Source organism: Marmota marmota, unplaced genomic scaffold, assembly GCF_001458135.2.
Source record: "Marmota marmota marmota unplaced genomic scaffold, marMar, whole genome shotgun sequence".
Taxonomy (NCBI): Eukaryota; Metazoa; Chordata; class Mammalia; order Rodentia; family Sciuridae; genus Marmota; species Marmota marmota.
In genome coordinates this window covers 37,856,017-37,874,335 of record NW_026000108.1, presented here as the reverse complement: position 1 = coordinate 37,874,335, position 18,319 = coordinate 37,856,017, and the positions used below count along the sequence as shown (strand labels likewise).

Here is an 18,319-nt window from a genome sequence, read left to right as displayed (position 1 = left end):
CCCACAGTGGCAAAATTTTGTAAGCAATGAGCTATAACATCTTTAGTTTTTTCTCCGGCATGAAGGGAGCCCATCAAAAATCCAGAAGAAGTATCAACTGTAACGTGTAAATATTTTGATTTTCCAAATTCTGACAAGTGTGTGACGTCCATCTGCCAAATATGGTTAGGTATCAGTCCTCTAGGATTGACTCCAAGATTAACTTGTGGTAAAAATGTCACACAATTTTGACATTGTTTTATTATATGTCTGGCTTGTTCCTTAGTTATTTTAAAACACTTTTGTAAAGTATTAGCATTAACATGAAACCTTTTATGAAAATTTGTAGCTTCTTCAAATGTAGAGAAAATATGTATGTCATGTGTAGTTTTATCTGCTAAATCATTGCCTAAACTAAGGGCTCCAGGCAATCCTATATGTGCCCTAATATGTCCTATAAAGAATGGATCTTTTCTGTCCCAGATTAGACTTTGTGTAGTGGAAAACAAAGAGAAAACAGTAGAAGAAGGGGAAATCCTACCAGCTAATGGCTCCCAGCAGGACATAATGTGTTCTTGGATTTGAATGTGTTTTTTTTTTTTTTTAATTTAAGTAGGCAGGAAAAGCTCCATTCTAGCATCCTATTGCAAATACATTCATCTTTAAATAGTTGACATGCATCGAGTTCTGTCTGCTGCATATCCACAGCTCTGCCCATGTTTTTTGGATCAGGAGTACTTTATTCCCTTTAAGTTATTAAACCCCTGCTTTGCCTTTAGTGGGTCCTTTGTTTTAGTTTTTCACTTGTGGGTTTGTATCTTTAGATGTAGCATATCAATAGCCTTGCACTATTTGGAGATACGTGATCTAGTAACATTTAAAACAAAGAAAAATATGTGTAAGTACATCTAATTTTCTAAGAGCTTTGATGTGAATCTCTTGATTCATTATGTCTGTGTCATGTCTTCACAGTAGAATATTTTAGTTTTGGAAAAACAGGCTTTAACATTTTATATTAATGCTAAACAGAATTGAATCAAGAATTGAAAATACCATTTGTTATTCTCTCTCCCTACTGAAGTATTTTCTCCAGGGGTAATTAATTAATAATAAAGTTTTTAATTGGGTTCTTTGACCCTATTACTTACATTAAATAATTGATATTATTAAAATTAAATGCTTTTACATAATACTATTATAAGAAACACATTTTAAATATCACTTAAAATCAGGACATTTGGAAAACTAAGAAAGGGAGAGGATTCATCTAATATCTCTCCTAACATATTTCTTTATAGCTTTTATTCTTTCCATCCAATCTTTTATAAAATTGTATTGAGTCTTCTTTTCTGCCTAAAAAAATAAAAACTTCAAGGTGAATGAAGAGAAAGTTTTAGAAGTATAGCAGATTAGGAAAAGAAGGAGGATTCAGGAATGAGAGGAAAAGGAAAAATAAAAGAAAATCTACTTTTCAGAAGTGTAAGTTCTGAGGAGCTCTTCTATTGGTGTAAGGATTTAGAAAGAAAGAGGACAGAATACCCCAAGGGCAGCCTTCTGGGAAAGACAGAGCCTGGCTCTAATTGCCTGAGTTTGTGCTAAACCATGCATAAATGCAGATCACATTGCAAACTCTTGCTATGATATCCACAGCAATCTTTTGAATTAGAAATATTTTATTTCACAAAGATTTCATTGTATCCCTTACAGCTTTGTTAAAAAAAATATATAGCATCAGGGCCATCATTCAGTTTTCTTGCATCCATTCACTCAATAAATGTCTGTTGCTGATTTTGTAAGTACTAAGTTCTAGAAATAGGTTGATAAGTAGCACAGGTCAATTTCCTACTCTTGAAGAGTTCATTTATGCCCATGCACTAGTGGGAAATGGGGAGGAAAACAGATAGCAGACCAACAAACAAAGGAGCAGTATAGCTTTGAAGAGAAGTAAGGATAAAGACTCCCAACGAGATGATATGACAAAGATATTAGGGGCAGGTTGGGGAGCTCAGTTGGATTGGATGGTCAAGGAAGATTGGAAGCATTTCATCTGGTTTATATTCTATGTAGGTCACACTGGTTGTTTTGTGGAGAATGATTGATAGGAATCAGGGGTGGGAGAGTAGGTTGAAGGCTATTGCAGGGGTCAAGGTGGAAGATGATGGTGAGTGGAATGAAGGTGAAGATGAAAGAAGAGAGTTGTTTCAAGATACATGTTTGAGAAAAAGTGATCAAGACCTGTTATGCCAAATGTGGAAGATAATGGGAGGAAACCAGGAGAACAAAAGTGATTCCAAAGTATTGGTGTACACTGCTAGGTAGAGGGTTTCACTTACTGACATACATAGGTTCGGGAAAAAATTAAGAATTTTGCTTTGGAAATGTTAAATTTGAGAGCCCTATCAGACAGCCAATGGTGACCAAGTGGTCAGGTGAATACATGAGTCTGGAGTTCAGGAGGAAGGTCAAGGTGGAGGGAATTAATTTGAGAGTGATCACCAGAGATGATATTTAAAACCATGAAACTTGATTCAACAGGAAAGGGAATAAATAGAAAAGGACAATGGAGAAATCTACAATGGGTTTGAAAAATTTAAATAAATATAGAATAAATAATATTTAATAAGCAAATATATTAATAAATGGTATTTATTAATATTTGATAAATTAAAGACATTTGCTCTACAATGACTCATATATTTCTCTAAGTTATTAAGAAGTACTAAATTTAAAGAAAATAAGAATGTACTTTTCCTGTGCCAATGAGAAATATTTGTTTTATTTGTTAGACTGAATATACATGAGAGTTTGTTTTATTTGTTTTTGCCTTATTTCTGATAGGTTTTTGCCATTGGTCTTGAAAGCCAATGCAGTGTAATGTTTCAATTCTCAAATGTTTCCTTGTGGATATTAGGTTGGTGGCTTTCTTATGGCAAATTAATATTCCATTTCAAGACTTGCTTTTCTGCCATTGCTTGGCACACATAAACTGCATTCCTTAACTGAAAGTATACTTTGAGAACTTGAAAGGTAAATCTGACAAGATATGTAGATATGTATATGTATGTATGTGTGTGCGTGTGTGTGTGTGTGTGTGTGTGTATATATATATATATTATATATATATATATATATCTCCAAGATTAAAATAATGTTTAGGGTCTCTGAGTGCCTTTTCTCCATTAACTGGAGTGTTTTCACAAATTGATTTTATGGTAATGTGTCTGTAATCACATCATGTACTTTGTTTTAAGGTAAACATTCTTCCAGAGTCACTGAGTTTATTTTACTGTTCTGAAGGAGAAGAGGTAATTTTCAAAATACTTTTGACTAACAGAGAATTGCTTATTATACATCTTGTAAAATTACAAACATTGATTCAAAGTTGTTTTCCATGGTGATCAGTTAGCATAAAAGGCCTTTAGAGATTGCATTTTATATTCCACAGAAGAAACAATAAACTTTTGAAGTCTAGATGACTAGGAATTTCTGGGTATGTTTTAACAGACAACATTCAAGGTCCCTGTGTGTATGTGTGTATGTAATTACTAAATACAAAGCAAGATTTCATGTTGGAAAATGTTTTCTTAGTCTCTATTTAAAAATTTCTAAAGCCATTGAAAATGCCTTTACTCTTTAGAATGTATGTATGTATGTATGTATGTATTGGTATCAGGGATTGAACCCAGGGGCACTCAACCACTGAGCCACCTCCCCAGCCCTATTTTGTATTTTATTTAGAGACAGGGTCTTATTGAGTTGCTTAGTGCCTCAGGATTGCTGAGGCTGGCTTTGAACTCAAATTCCTCCTGCTTCAGCCTCCCGAGCTGCTGGAATTCCAGGCATACGCCACTGTGCCCAGCTTGATGGTTTTGGTCACTCCTCTCATCTGTCCATCCAGGAGTTTTTGTCTGAGTGGAGAAAATTAGAAAGGTTGGGAGTCAAGGAGCAGATCTCTGAGGCCTGGGCCTGGAGAAGCAGTAATGAGGAAGCATAAGGCTTACAAGTTGGAAAGGGTAAAACTAGAATGCTAACAAGTAGAATATAACATACGGCAACAATGACTTTGGAAGCACTGACCCTACTTTCTCAGTGTGTAAAGTGGAAAGAAAAATACTCTCTCTGTGGTTGGGCTGATGTTTATCTTGACAATGAAAATGACATATGGATGGCAAACATTACCACTTGTGTAAAACAAACACTTTGATTTGCAAAACCGATTCTGCTCACTGCTCTGTTCTTCTTCAACAGGAAACTATCCCATTCAAGGCTGGTTCAGCTTTATGGGGTATGTATACAGCAGAAGCCCCTTTATATTGTGACAGAGTTTATGGAAAATGGCTGTCTGCTTAACTACCTCAGGGACAGAAAAGGAAAGCTTAGGAAGGAGATGCTCCTGAGTGTGTGCCAGGATGTGTGTGAAGGAATGGAATACCTGGAGAGGAACTGCTATATCCACAGAGATTTAGTGAGTATGGTGCAAATTCCCTTCTTGTTTCACGCACTGTACCTGTGTTTGGAAGGAGACGGTCATTACTTCCAATACTTTGAAGAATATATCCTCTGACTTCATTTTAAAACCTTTCCTCTTTATGTAATTTGTTGTGAAATGTAGTTTTACTTTTTTTATTACCCAGGGATGTTGTAACCTAGTATTTTATTCTAAATGTGCCTTGAATTAATTAACCACCTAGTCCATCAGTTAATCACAATGGATTTACTTTGGTTTATCCTCTTGCTTTCTCCCTTCTGTTTACTTTCCTTCCACCTTACTTCCTTTGAACATGTAATCAAACATGTGCCAAGTGCCTAGTCTATGCCAAGCACTCTTCTAGGTACTTGAGACAACAGCGAAGAGCAAATTCCAGTGGTTCTCTCCCCGGGGTGCAGTTGCCACAGTGTGCAGCTGTTTTGGTTCTGACAGTACTGCAAGACAGCTAGTTATTGGCATTACTGAGGGAAGGAGACTAGAAATGCTTAGAGCATTCCGATTTTTTAAAAAATTACTATCTTGTCCCAAACCAAATGTTAACAGCACTGCTTCCCTTTTTCGCTACCTCCCCTGCAATAACGTGTTCTGTTCATTCCACATTTACTCAAGATATTCATTCTATTCCTTCTAAATCCTTCCATGTCTCATTTCTGAATATAAAAATTAACTTAAATGAGTATTTGAAGGTTCTATAAGAAACCTCTGACACTGTCACCTAGAACTAATCCTGTTCTTCCATCACATCTGACCAAGAGTGACCATATTTCTGTTTCTGTCACTTGTCTGCGTTATATAGGGGAGAGAAAGGAGGCCTAGTTACCTTGGCTCTGGTACACCTTGGGAAGTAAGCTTATCCCACCCATGACTCAGAACTCTCATGACGTTTATTTTTTACTGCTTCATATAATGGTTAATTTTTTACATTGTTTACTAGCTGTATGACCCTGTGCCAGCCTGTTAACCAGTATAACAGTATTAACTATAGTAACTCCCTTGTATGGGTTTGGTGGGAGGAGTCCATGAATGACTATGTGCAAGCTCGTCAAACAGTGCCTGGCTCATCTGAGAGTTCTGCAATGTAATTGGGGCTATTACAGGGACAGATCCCTGTTCTTCATCCCTCATGGCACATCTCCCAGTATCCAGCACATAGGAGCTATTGAGCAAATTTTTGAATGGATGGATGTGGTATCTGTTGCACCTAGCTCACTTTTCTGGTCTCTATAGGTTTGTCTTTCCTGGGTTATAATTCAAAACTCAGTTGTGCGACCATCCTCATTGTTCTGTTTGCTCCAGGTAGTTTCCCACAGGTTCTTCTATGCCTGGTATCTCCCTTGATTGTTTTCTTTACACTCTATTTTATCTACCTACATGCTCCATAAAACTTATCAGCTAATAACGAGTCTGTTCTGTCAAGGACGTTCTTGTGGTTTGGCTTTGAGATCACTGTTGGTACCTGCCGGCGTTATCCTTGCTGGCTCCTTCCAGTTTACCATTTCAACTTTCTTGCCTTTTTCTTTTCTTTTTTTTTTTTTCATACTACAGGTTGTGCCCACAGGTGCCAGCCCTTGTTATTTTATTTTATTTTTTTAATTTTGAGACAGGGTTTCTCTAGGTTGCCCAGGCTTGTAAGGAATAATAATAAAGAGGAGACAGAGAGACAAGGTGCAGAGGCAGGGCTCTTTGTTTAAGTGGCCACATTTATTTATACCACTAGGTTACATTAGGTCATTAGTACCATAACCACATTATTATTTAGAGTATCAGTAAGGTTGCTTATTCTGCAGGTATATTTCGCAGTTACAATATGCAATGTTAGGAGCTTTGTGTAGTTTTCAAGAAAGTCCATTGTCTGAAGTTACTGTTAGACAGGCAGCTCCAGAAGCACAGGAGCTTGATGAAACATTGTAGTTATATAACAAACAAGTTCTTCTATTCCCAGGAGCTATGTGCCTGCAATCAAGGGCGAGGCTTGATGAAGCTCTAACACAGAGGCATCTCAGAGCATTGCCATACCAGCTAGACATTGCACATTTATTAGCTATATTATTAGATCCTAAGAGAGATTACAGGGCATTCTAAGGGTGCCTATTACTGCCCGCACCCCCAACCCCCTGGGAGTTTTCTTACCGGGGCAATGCTTCCCTGTACATTTCCATGATCAGAATCCCTACACAGGTTGCCCTCCAACTTGTGCTCCTCTTGCCTCAGCCTCTGGAGTCACTGGGATTACAGGTGTGCACCACTGCACCTGGCTAAGTTTTTTTGCTTTTGTTGCTGGACCCATTGAACCACAAATTGGCTGAAAAGAAAAAAATTCTATCAAGCAGTTCAACTTTATGATGCTAAACAACCAAATTAATGATTTTCTTGATTAAGTTGGTAAAGATGGATCGTTTGGGCATCAACTATTTTGATTTTATATTGTACCATATTTAGTTCACTGCAGTAATTTTATATGAAATTATCACTACAAAATAGTTATCTTCAGTGAAATTTCAGTTTTTAAACTATAATTTCTTAATTTTTACCACCTAGTAGAGATCCTAAAGATATGAAATGACTTTTCTTATCTATCATGGATATTGGGTTTCTTCTTTTACTTGATAAGTAACAAACATACTACGTTTAGGCAAAGACTCATTGTTTATCATTGTTAGATTAAATTAATCCTCATATTTATGAAGTATATTTCATGAGAAAGATTAAACATTTTAAAAAGTGTTGGACATTTCAATTTGTTACTACATTAAAGAATCACTAAAATTCATCCTATAAGGGCAGGCTATTAAATCATATGTAACGTTGATAGGTATCATCATAACAATAGCATGGCTGGCCACACCAAGGGGTGTGTGAAAACTAAGGAAAAGGAGAACAGATGCTTTTTTCAGTGCTGGGAATGACCCAGCATCCTGTGCAACACCCCCAGCTCAGAAACTCTTGAAGGAAAATCTTATAGTCAAATTGGATTATTTTTTTCTTTTTATAGGCAGCAAGGAATTGTTTGGTCAGTTCTACATGTATAGTAAAGATTTCGGACTTTGGAATGACCAGGTAAGTGATAAATCTAGATATAATTTAAATCAGCTATATTTATATCTGTATCTATATTTTTCACTCATTATAAGGAATCTTACATTTATCTATGGAGAAATTGAAGTTGTTCTCCTCTGCTCTTTTCATCTGGGGGAAGTGTTGGTGTGGTTGTGTGGCCCGCTGACCCACTTTGGATTTCAGGACATGTGCCAGTTTTAACTGTGAGATAGGCATTTACTTACTGTGGGCTCTTCTTATCTTTCAGGTCATCATTAACAAAACTATGGTAGATCTTAAATCAAAAAGAATTTCTCAGTCCATTCATCTGTGTAAGATTAAGAAAAATACTTTCCTGATAAGTGTAGATTTTTGGAAGGAAAAAGGCAAAGATGTATTTGTTCAGCCCACACACAGGTGACTTCTCACTCATTCTGAATTTCTGTCTGCAAATTCCTTCAGAACTGGCATTCTCTATGACTAGAAAATTCCATAGATCTCACATACCTAGGCACATCCACAGACATTTATTCTCTGGAATTTTTGCCTTTCCTGGGCCATCATTTGGGAAAGGTTCTGTTTTGATCTTGAGTCTCATTGACCCAATATAGGAGTGGGAGCATCTTTTCCTGCTATGTGACCTGGGCCACCCTTATAGCGTAGAAGATATCACCAATGCCTGGTACTCCTTTTCTTTCCCTTCAGTTCTTCCTTCCTCTTAGCCCAGGGAATCTTTTTCTAGGTAAATGGATGAATGGTGGTGGTGGTGTTGGTGAGAATTCATGATCCATTTCCCCAAATGTCTTATTAATAATCCAAATGGCGTTTGCTCCTTTGTTTCCTCTTATTCATTCTTTATCTAAGCAGAATGACCTCTGACTCAATATGGGAGATCTTAAAGGTGGTGTGAGATGGAGTACATGGGGGAAAAGTGGGAGTGTGGGGGCAGCATTAATACGTAATTTAAAAATTATAATTATAATTTATAATAATAATAAACAACTTAAAATTATATTGTGTATTCAAGGGGCAACAAGCACACATTAGTTGTTGTATCTTCTCTCCAGATTCCCATACTTTGACATTTCTGCATACAATTCTCAAAAAAAAAAAAAAAAGAGAGAGAGAGAGAGAGAGAGAAAGAGAGAGAGTTTCATATCTTTTTAAGGAAAGTACAATTATCTAGAGTTTGTCTACTTCTCCCGTGCTCCGTCTCCCTGCCCCACTATAGTCAGTCACCTTATATCAGAGAAAACATTCGTCATTTGTTTTTTTTTTTTTTTTGGAATTGGCTAACTTCATTTAGCATTATCTTCTCCAATTCCTAGTTCTTTTTATCATGCCATTATATTAGAGATTTTTCACATCAAAGTATATTCTGCTCATATGCTTTTATTCTCCCTTCCCCTTCTCTATGCCCCACAAAAATGTGTACATGAAAGAAAATATAGCATTCAATTTAGAATTCATTCTTTTTCAGTCTAAGAAGGCTGGTCTTTTATTTCTTTTTTAATAATTTTGGCTGTTAGAACATTTGGAATGCCTCTTTATATAGTTAAGAATGAATCAAAATAAACATATAGAGTAGGCCACTATTTTGAACTGAGGAATTGTTATGGTTTTCTAAGATCCAATGAAAATAAACACAATGAGATTTGGTTTGGGGAGAAAACCCTCTGAAGGACAATTTCACACTCTGCTAATGAGAAGAGAATGTATATAGAACCTTTCTGGGGTAAAATATGTCTTTTGGCAAATCAGGGATTTTAAGTTAATAGATCGTGGAGGTAATTAACACAGTGTGTTTTGAATCTGGTGACTGTAGGTATGTTTTGGATGATGAATATATCAGTTCTTCTGGAGCCAAGTTCCCAATCAAGTGGTCCCCGCCTGAAGTTTTTCATTTCAACAAATACAGCAGTAAATCTGACGTCTGGTCATTTGGTAAGTGCATTCAATGCTCCTTTGGTGCTGCTTGTTTTATTCAAATGGGTAATCTTTTTATCTTTATTTCTTAATAAAAGGCGACCTTTAAAAAACAATCTTCTCATGCCACGCTCAGTGGCGCATGCCTATAATCCCAGTGGCTCAGGAGGCTGAAGCAGGAGAATCCAGAGTTCAAAGTCAACCTCAGTAACTTAGCAAGGGCCTAAACAACTTAGTGAGACTCTGTCGCTAAATAAAATGTAAAAAGGGTTGGGGATGTGGCTCAGTGGTTAAGCGCCCCTGGGTTCAATCCCTGGTACCAAAAAAAAAAAAAAAGGTATTTTTGTAGCTGTGCTTCCTGTTGTGCTCTAACCACATCCAGACCATCTTTGGCAACTGGCATCAAACACCTTTTACATTAGTCTGTCTTTTTGGAACTTTTTCTTCCTTGATGAGCACTTGTTTTAAAACCCTAGCAAAGACTCTACTGATCTAGCAAACAAACCCAACCAACTTTTCTATCTTACAAAGATTTTAAGGAAAAATGATCTTAAGTCATCACCGAATTTATGTGTGTTTAATAAACTTTATTCCTTAACTACTAAGCAGCCTAATTGTCAATTGCTCAGTTGACAACCTGAACTTAAAACCTGAATTAGAAAAAAAAAAGTGGTTCCATCTCATTTACTTCATTACCTTTACATTTTGTAGGTTTAGACATAGGTGTCTTTAGGATCTGTTTGTTCATTTATTCTGGGTGATATTCTTCACTGAGGAAGAGAAACCATGGAACCATATCTAATGTAGTTTGTTCTTTGGCTTGATTCTCAAAACATGGCAATAAATATGCAAAACCCTATCTATTTTCTTTCATTCAGAACTTCCTGGATAACTTTTGGGTTTGGGCCCTAAGAAGGGTATGAATTTTATTGTCCATAGTAAGGTTATGCTTGTATTGTTGCTCTCATTACCTCTCCATTGCCTTATGGTGCTTTAGGTAATGTTTTATGCTTCACTGGGGAGCATAGGTGAGTTATGAGACCTCTGAATAGTGATACAAAGGCTTCATCTCTTTCCTCAAGTGGCTACAGAACAATGAGAACCGCCTAAATATCACCTGACCACTTTTCTCTCTTCCTCCCTGGACAGTGAACTTCTTAAGGAGGTGAATTAGTTTCATTCTTATAGAATCATCCGGCCCTAGAATAGGCCTGGTTTCTATCCGATACCAAATAAATATTTGTAAAACAGGTTTATAGTTAAATGAACTCAAATTGGGAGTTCTTAAAGGAGTTTCACTAGTCAATCAACAATCGATCAGTGATTATTAAACACTGCCTTATGTACAGAGTTCCCACTAGACAGTCTAGGTCCCTGCCCAGCAGTGTGGTATTTCAGTAAAAGAGGAACCTGTGCCATCCACTGCTGAAAAACTTAGTCTTAGCGGGCAGCAGAGGTTCACACAATTCTGTCATTTTCTATGGAGTAGCAGAAAGGCTCATTGATTTCAGGGCGTGGGGATATGAGCGGTACTTGGAAATGAAATTGCCGCCAGCATTTTCTTCCAATATGGAGGTCATCAAGACAAATGGAAAAGGAAAGATTTTGCCTTCTCTGGGGTTGTGTTTGAGTTACAGTACTCTTCAAAAACTCAGGTGTGCGTGGCCTGATTCCTAGATAGAAGAGTCTCATTTTGGATGATTATAACTCAAAGGCTGAAGAAGAAAAATAATAAAATAAAATTAAATTAAACAGTAATTTGAAGTCAACTGTTCTTGCAGTTCTAGGTAACAATTTCCCACCAACCTCTTGTTTTTGTGAATTTTATTCACAGGAGTTTTAATGTGGGAAGTTTTCACAGAAGGAAAAATGCCTTTTGAAAATAAGTCAAATCTCCAAGTTGTGGAAGCCATTTCTAACGGTTTCCGGCTGTATCGCCCTCACCTGGCACCCATGTCCATATATGAAGTTATGTACAGCTGCTGGCATGAGGTGAGTGTCCTGCCTTTCCTGGTTGGCAGCCCCAGCACATGAAAGCAAACCTGTTCTCACCAACGTTACCCAAGACTCATGGCAGTAAAAGCTGCTTGTCTTCTTGATGACCCTGAGGGACAAAATCCTCATTCTATTTGAAACTCCCACTCTACAGTCATGTGTGCATTGTGTTTTTCACAGTGGCCTCTCTGCTGAGGAGCTCAGTATATCTGCCAAATCTTATCTTTCTAAGATGAGTTTTTGCAGAAACTGTTGGTGTTACTGAAGCCAAAACGATGAGATATGACCTTTTAAGAACTGGTTGGTGAACCCCAGGGTAGAACCACGGTTTGCTAAACTTCCACATTGAAAAAGAAGGCTGGTGTTTTATTTCCTTCACTCCACTTTGATTTTCCCTTGCTTTTCAAGGTTGGAAGGAATGGGTTTCGTCTCTCTATGGCACTTAAGACTCCTGCTGGAGAGAGAAAAGCAAACTAGAAATGAAAGCAGAGTGTGTGCCAGCAATCACCACTTAGAAATCATCTCTCAGGAGCCCCGTTTCTTCTTTTGTTGAAATGCCAAGTTTAAAAAATATAGTAGAGGGGTTTCTGTCCCAGTTCTGCCTTTTCTGGGCACTGACTCAACACACCCCTCTGCTCTCATCAGACTCCCCTGCGGCTTTGAGAGCTCTATTCTCTTTGCCGCTGATGGTCTCAGGCTAGAAAAAATCACAGCCCCATGAGGAGTTTCCTCCTGCCTGAAAGAAAAAAAAATATCACTCCATTCCTAAACCACAGACACTGGAAAAGCCAGTATTTCAAGAGCAATGTGCTCGTTCCCATTTCAGGAATTATGAAAATTCCCAATGCATTAAAATATGTTACACATGATTAATTGGTCCACAGGGAATCTTGAAAGATATAGGAAAATGTTAAGTAAGTTGTTGGGAGCAAACAGCTGTCTTAAGAACATCTTGCAATAACAACATAGAGAGCTCAGGAATATACACATGATAGTTATAATGGTTTGACTTACAAAAGTTCACCTTTACAATAGTACAAATTGGCATACACTCAATAGAAACCATATTTTTAATTTTGATTTTTTTCCTGGGATAGAAAAATGAGGTATGATTCTCTTGAAGGACAGTGGGCAGAGTTGGTAAGCCACAGCTCCCAGGCAGCCATATGATCACAGTAAACAACCAATACTCTAGGTTGGACAGTGTTACTAATCTATGATGTTCTGTAGATTAGATGAATTGAATGCATTTTTGATTTATAATATTTTCAACTTATGATGGACTTATTAGGGGATAAATTCATCATAACTTCAGCAAATGTATATGAAACAATATACATGTATGTGTGCATAGAATACTTAGTGAGATGTTACGTATCTGTTGGATGTGAGACAGAGAAGGGGGAGGGGTAAATAGATGCTCCTAGAAAGATCAACAAATGACCTCAATCTCAAACTGTCACTGGAAAACTGATTAAAACAGTGTTTTCATTATGTTGGCTTATTTGTTAGCAAAAGTTGACTGTGTCCATTACTTTGCACTAAGTGTTTAGGCACCCCTAGACTCAAATGAGATCACATTACCATTGATAAACACATTTTATAGGCTCTGCCTGCAGAACTTCAGCCTCTTCAAGAGACTCCACAATTTATTTTTGGAGTCTCAGAGAGGACTCTAATGTGTGCTCTTATCATCTGCTCTGTCCTTTTTGTTGGAACCCTCTGTTTATGAGCCACTAAGTGTGGTGTCTTCTCCCACCCTGCTGACAGTGATCTGCGTGAGAATGCAAATATTGTGAATAACTCCATTACCTATAGATTTCAAGGATGCTGAAAACAACAGAGCCATTTCTTCTTCCTCACAAATCCAGAGCCAAATCACATCCATCAGTGAAATAGAAAAAAATGTTCTGATTCCTGGCTCCATGACCAGGGATTTTGTTGACTGGGCCTAAAGACAGAACAGCCTGTGCCCCAGGATCCACAAAGTCACTCATGGAAACAAGTCTTTTGCTGTCTGAGTGAAATCCTTCTTTGCCCTTATATGTGTCAGATCATCCAAATAGGGCTCCAGGGTGGTGCTGATGTCCGATAGATATTTCTGTAATGGTGGAAATGTTCTGTATCTGCGCTGTCAATATTGTAGCTGCCTCTGGCTATTGAGGACTTGATTAGTGTGACTGAAGAAGTGAACTTGAACTTTTATTTAATTTTACTTAATTTAAATTTAAATAACCACATGTGACTAGTGTTTATAGTTTTTTGTTTATTTGGGTACTGGTTACATTCCCAGACCTTTTTAATTTTTTATTTTAAGATGGAGGGTCTTACTAAGTTGCTTAGGCCCTCACTAAGTTGCTAAGACTGACCTTGAACTTGTGATCTTCCTGCCTTAAACCCCATCCCACCCCAGAGTCTGGGATTGTAGGCATGCACCACCATGCCCAGCTAGTCAGTTCCAGCCATTTTATTTTTGCAGTAATCTTTACTCTTACATTTTACACTCTTGCCTTGTTCAAATGCAAATCATGCCATAGTGTATCAGCCAAGATGTCTTTCTCTTCTTTTTTGTGGAGAATCAGGCTGGATCCTGTTCTCTGCCAACAAGATCCACAGCTGGTGTCTGAGTGTTATTAGTTGAGCTGACTTCTTCATTTCCCTTTTCCAGACCCCTAAAGGCCGCCCAGCATTTACTGAGTTGCTACAAGTGCTCACAGAAATTGCAGAAACCTGGTGACCTGAAATGGAATGCCAACCCAGAGGATCATCTTGCGAAATTGTCACGAGAGCTAATCATGAGTGGGATGTCACTAAAGGGAATATCTTCCTTTAGAGCTGCTGATTCTTGGAAATAGGGCAGAGATCACAGGCTTTTCAAATTGTTTTAAGTTTGAGAACATTCTGACAATAGTTTTTCTGCATGTGTGAGAGGGATTTCTACACTCCTGTCTTATCTTTCACATCCATATGTGAAGATGGAAAAAAGACTCTGTTATGGTTTAGATATTAGAGTCCCCCCAAAGCTCATGTGTGAGATAATGCAAGAAAGATTAGAGGTGAAATGAATGGTTATGAGAACCTTAATCTAATTGGTGCTTTAATCCTCTGATAGCGATTAACTGGGTGATAACTGTAAGAAGGTAGGATATGTCTGGAGGACGTAGGTCATTAGGGACATGACTTTGGAGTATTTATTTTGTCTGTGGTGAGGGGACTCTCTCTGTTTCCTATGGCCATGTCCTGAGCATCTGTACTCTACCACACTCTTCTACCACGATATTTGGCCTCACCTCAAGCCCCAAGGAATGGAGCCAGTTGTCTATGGACTGAGACCTCTGAAACCGTGAACCCTAAAATAAACTTTTCCTCCTCTAAAATTGTTTTTATTGGGTCTTTTGGTCACCACAGATAAACAGCTGACTAAAACAGGTTCCATAACAAATCTCCTAGTGACTGCTCTTCATGGCGATAGCTGAGAACCCTCGAGGGTACAGGAAAACCTGAATCTTCCCAAGGCTAAGGAAATTTCTTTCCTAAAGAAGAGTGGCTTTTGTACTTCAGTGTTCCATGCATAGAAGGTGAAAGTGGATTCTGCCAGGTCATGGAGTAAAGGAGCCTCTGTAGCAGAATTTTGTGCTTTGTAACTGTACAGATCTTTATAGAAATCATACCTTTAGGAACTACATGAAAGTGAGAATTCTGAAATGTCTTTAGTAAATCTTACCATATGTTATTTAACAACCTTTTGTACATATGTGATTATTTTACACATGGTTGCTTGTATTCCAGTTTTAAACATTATTATAGGACTTAACCAAAGTTCCCCTTTGAACAGATCTTGATGATATTTCCATTTCCAGTGATGACCATTGTTAGGGGAATTCAGAACTGATTTCAGTTCTGAGATTTCACACTGTGTACAAGTGAGACTGGACAAATTAAGAAACCTTATTTTGTCATAGTAAATGCCTCCTATACTTTTCTATAAGATGACTTATTCTTTCCAAGGCAGGAGATACAAAATAAGATTACCAAATGTGACATTGACTCATTATTTCTGATGTCTAAGACTTTGAATTCAAAATGAAATAACAAGCAATCATGATTAAATCTTACTTTCTTTTGCACTGTTTGTAGAAATGGTTGGAAATTGGTTTTAATCATTCTAAGTGCTGCAGAAGTCCTATAAGAAGAAAGCACAAGTGTAATTACCATAAGGCTAACAATATATGTGTGTTAATTGTATACCGTCCCACCCTACATGATATTCTGGAGTAACATGGTTTATGATTCTCATTAGAGTCTAAGTTGCTGGTGGCTTTTAGATCATATTTTCTCCACTCAGAATTCTTTGAATATCAGTGTGCTCAATAAATTTGCATTACATCAAATAAGAAGAAGGTACAAGAAAAAGATGTGATCAATCAAGTAGTGGTTTCAGAAATGTTTGCATGAGATACTGAGATATTTCTGACACTATCACACCCTTTCTTTTGTGACTCTGGCCATGGTGAGGAAAGACAGAACACTCCAACTATTGAGACCTTAATTCAAATAAAACAAAGTCTATCTCAAGAGGGTAGGTGACTATTTTAACAGCAAATGTGCACAATACAAAAACTAATGTGTTATCTGTATATGAAATAAGGTGTTTTTTTTTTCTATTTTTATTAAGCTTTAAAGTCCTCATTCCCTTAAAAAAGAAAACCAACAAGAACAAAGTAACAAAGCCCCAGAAACAGTGAGAAGCTAGCATCTGCCATCACTAAAGAGGTACAAAGTACAGAGCAAAGAGTGACACCCAGAGATAAGTCATTCTAAGGGGTCATGTGACTGCAACTGCACTTCCCAGAGTACATATTGGCAGTTGGAGGCAATCGTTACACCTTTGTTTTAACACTTCAGGAAAGTTTAAGATACTAAATTAGAAACAAGAATAACTAGAGCTATTTCTCAATAAATAAGACTCCAGATAAAGTGTGAATACAAATGTCTGTGACAGAGATGTTCCATTCCTTGTTTAGCTGAAGAAATAAAAAAAAAATTTAAAGAGGTTACCACACTATTATGTAAAAATGTGGATGTGTAACCGATGTGATTCTGCAACTTGTATTTGGGGTAAAAATGGGAGTTCATAACCCACTTGAATCAAATGTATGAAAGATGATATGTCATGAGCTTTGTAATGTTTTGAACAACCAATAAAAAAAAAAAGAAAAAAAAAGAGGTTACCACACAACTTCTCCTGGGTATGGGCTATGTTTTGCAACTAGTTTTAATGTTTGCTATTGACACAAGGTCTCTGTGGGTAGTTGAGACAGTACAATATTTAAACAGCTCTGCATGAGAAATGAACAAGTGTTTTAGGGACTGGTTGTACAGTCCTAAAAAAAGAGACAATAGGGGCTGGGGATATAGCTCAGTTGGTAGAGTGCTTGCCTCTCAGGCACAAGGTCAAATGGCAGAAAGGAGGTTTAGAAAAAACATGGAAGGGATTTGGAGGCCAAGCAGAAGATATGATCAGTGAAAAGTATTTTGGGGCAAGAATAGTCACAGGAATTTCTTTCTTTAGTAAACTTTTTATTGAAGTCCAATACATGGTCCCATCAACTCATAGATAATATGTGGAGACGGGCAAGCAAACTGACAAGATATGACAGCATTTCATCTAGCACTTAGTTTTCTTAGCTTTGGAGAAGGATACAAGTCAGGAAACAGAATATGCACAGCCTTCAGTCTCCATGAAAGTCTCCCAACTCTCCATGGACTCGGATGCCTAGCTCCCTCCTCACCTGCCTAGTGTGTGCATGATTGCTGGGGATGAGGCCGTGCTCTGTGGCTCACCTTCATGGAAACAGTTTCCCTTGGTTGCCTACCAGTCATATAGGCTTACAGTCCACAGGTCTCTCAGCCCTTTGTGCTGTGCCTCAGATTACAGGTTTCACAATGTACATAATAGGGATCTGACTTGGCACCTGATATTCCAAATTTATCTTAACTTAGTTCATTTCCAAAGGACTGGTGCTAGAGATAGTAAATAAAAAAGTTTCCCCAGGTAGACCTAGGTCTTGGAGATAAAGGGTACAGGCCTGCTATTAACCCTTTACTCACACACACATAAACACACACATAGACCATAAGTGAATAGCTTTCATAACAGTCACAAAGTGAACACATCTGTGTACAGACACAATCAAGAAGTGGCACATTTCCAGAGTTGAAGAAGCCATTCTCATTCCCTGTTCAATTCACTAACCCAAGAGTAATTAATATCCTGACTCCCAACACCATGAATTGGTATGGGCTATTTTTAATTTTTCATAAAGAAATCCTTCCATGAACAGAAGCCAGAACATGGATCTACCATCTTTCACTCAATATGTTCCTTTGACCTATCCATATTGTATTCATGTTAAGTTATACTTATTCCCATTTCTGTGTTGTCTTACATTGTATAATTATCTCATTCATTTATTCTACTTTTGATGGTTATTTGAGTTGTTTCTGATTTTTAACTATTAAAATCAGTGTTGCTATGAACATTTTCCTACATGTCTTTTTGGTGAAAATATGTGTACATTTTTGTTAGGTATATGCCTAGGAATGAAATTGCAGGGCACATACATAGCTTTTGTAAACAGTGTTAGGCGGTGTTCCCAGGTGGATATAAACAAGGGCACAATAGCAGCCATGTGGGAAGTTGCAATTGATCCACATCCTCAACATCTAGGCTCATCTCTATTGGCCTTGAAAAGGATGTAAGGGCTGTTAAGAGTGAGCTGGCTCAGATTTGGTTTTGTTTGTTGAGCTGTGCTGCAATATAATCACTTTCTCCCACTCTTTGTTGTTAGCATCGCAGTGGGTTACATGTATAATTTAAAGTATGTAGTAATG

The 18,319-nt window shown here is 37.6% G+C and overlaps 1 protein-coding gene across 1 annotated transcript in view; it reads left to right on the top strand.

The window, feature by feature from the left end:
• Txk (TXK tyrosine kinase) overlaps positions 1-17,965 on the top strand; it is a 40,700-nt gene extending 22,735 nt beyond the window's left edge. Inside the window, exons 10-15 of the mRNA XM_015481759.2 lie at positions 4,228-4,444; positions 7,461-7,525; positions 9,330-9,448; positions 11,265-11,422; positions 14,094-16,478; positions 16,653-17,965. Of these exons, the coding sequence (XP_015337245.1) occupies positions 4,228-4,444; positions 7,461-7,525; positions 9,330-9,448; positions 11,265-11,422; positions 14,094-14,162 (628 nt within the window). The 3' untranslated portion in view covers positions 14,163-16,478; positions 16,653-17,965. The remainder of the gene's footprint in view (positions 1-4,227; positions 4,445-7,460; positions 7,526-9,329; positions 9,449-11,264; positions 11,423-14,093; positions 16,479-16,652) is intronic.
• The last annotated feature ends 354 nt before the right edge of the window (positions 17,966-18,319 follow it).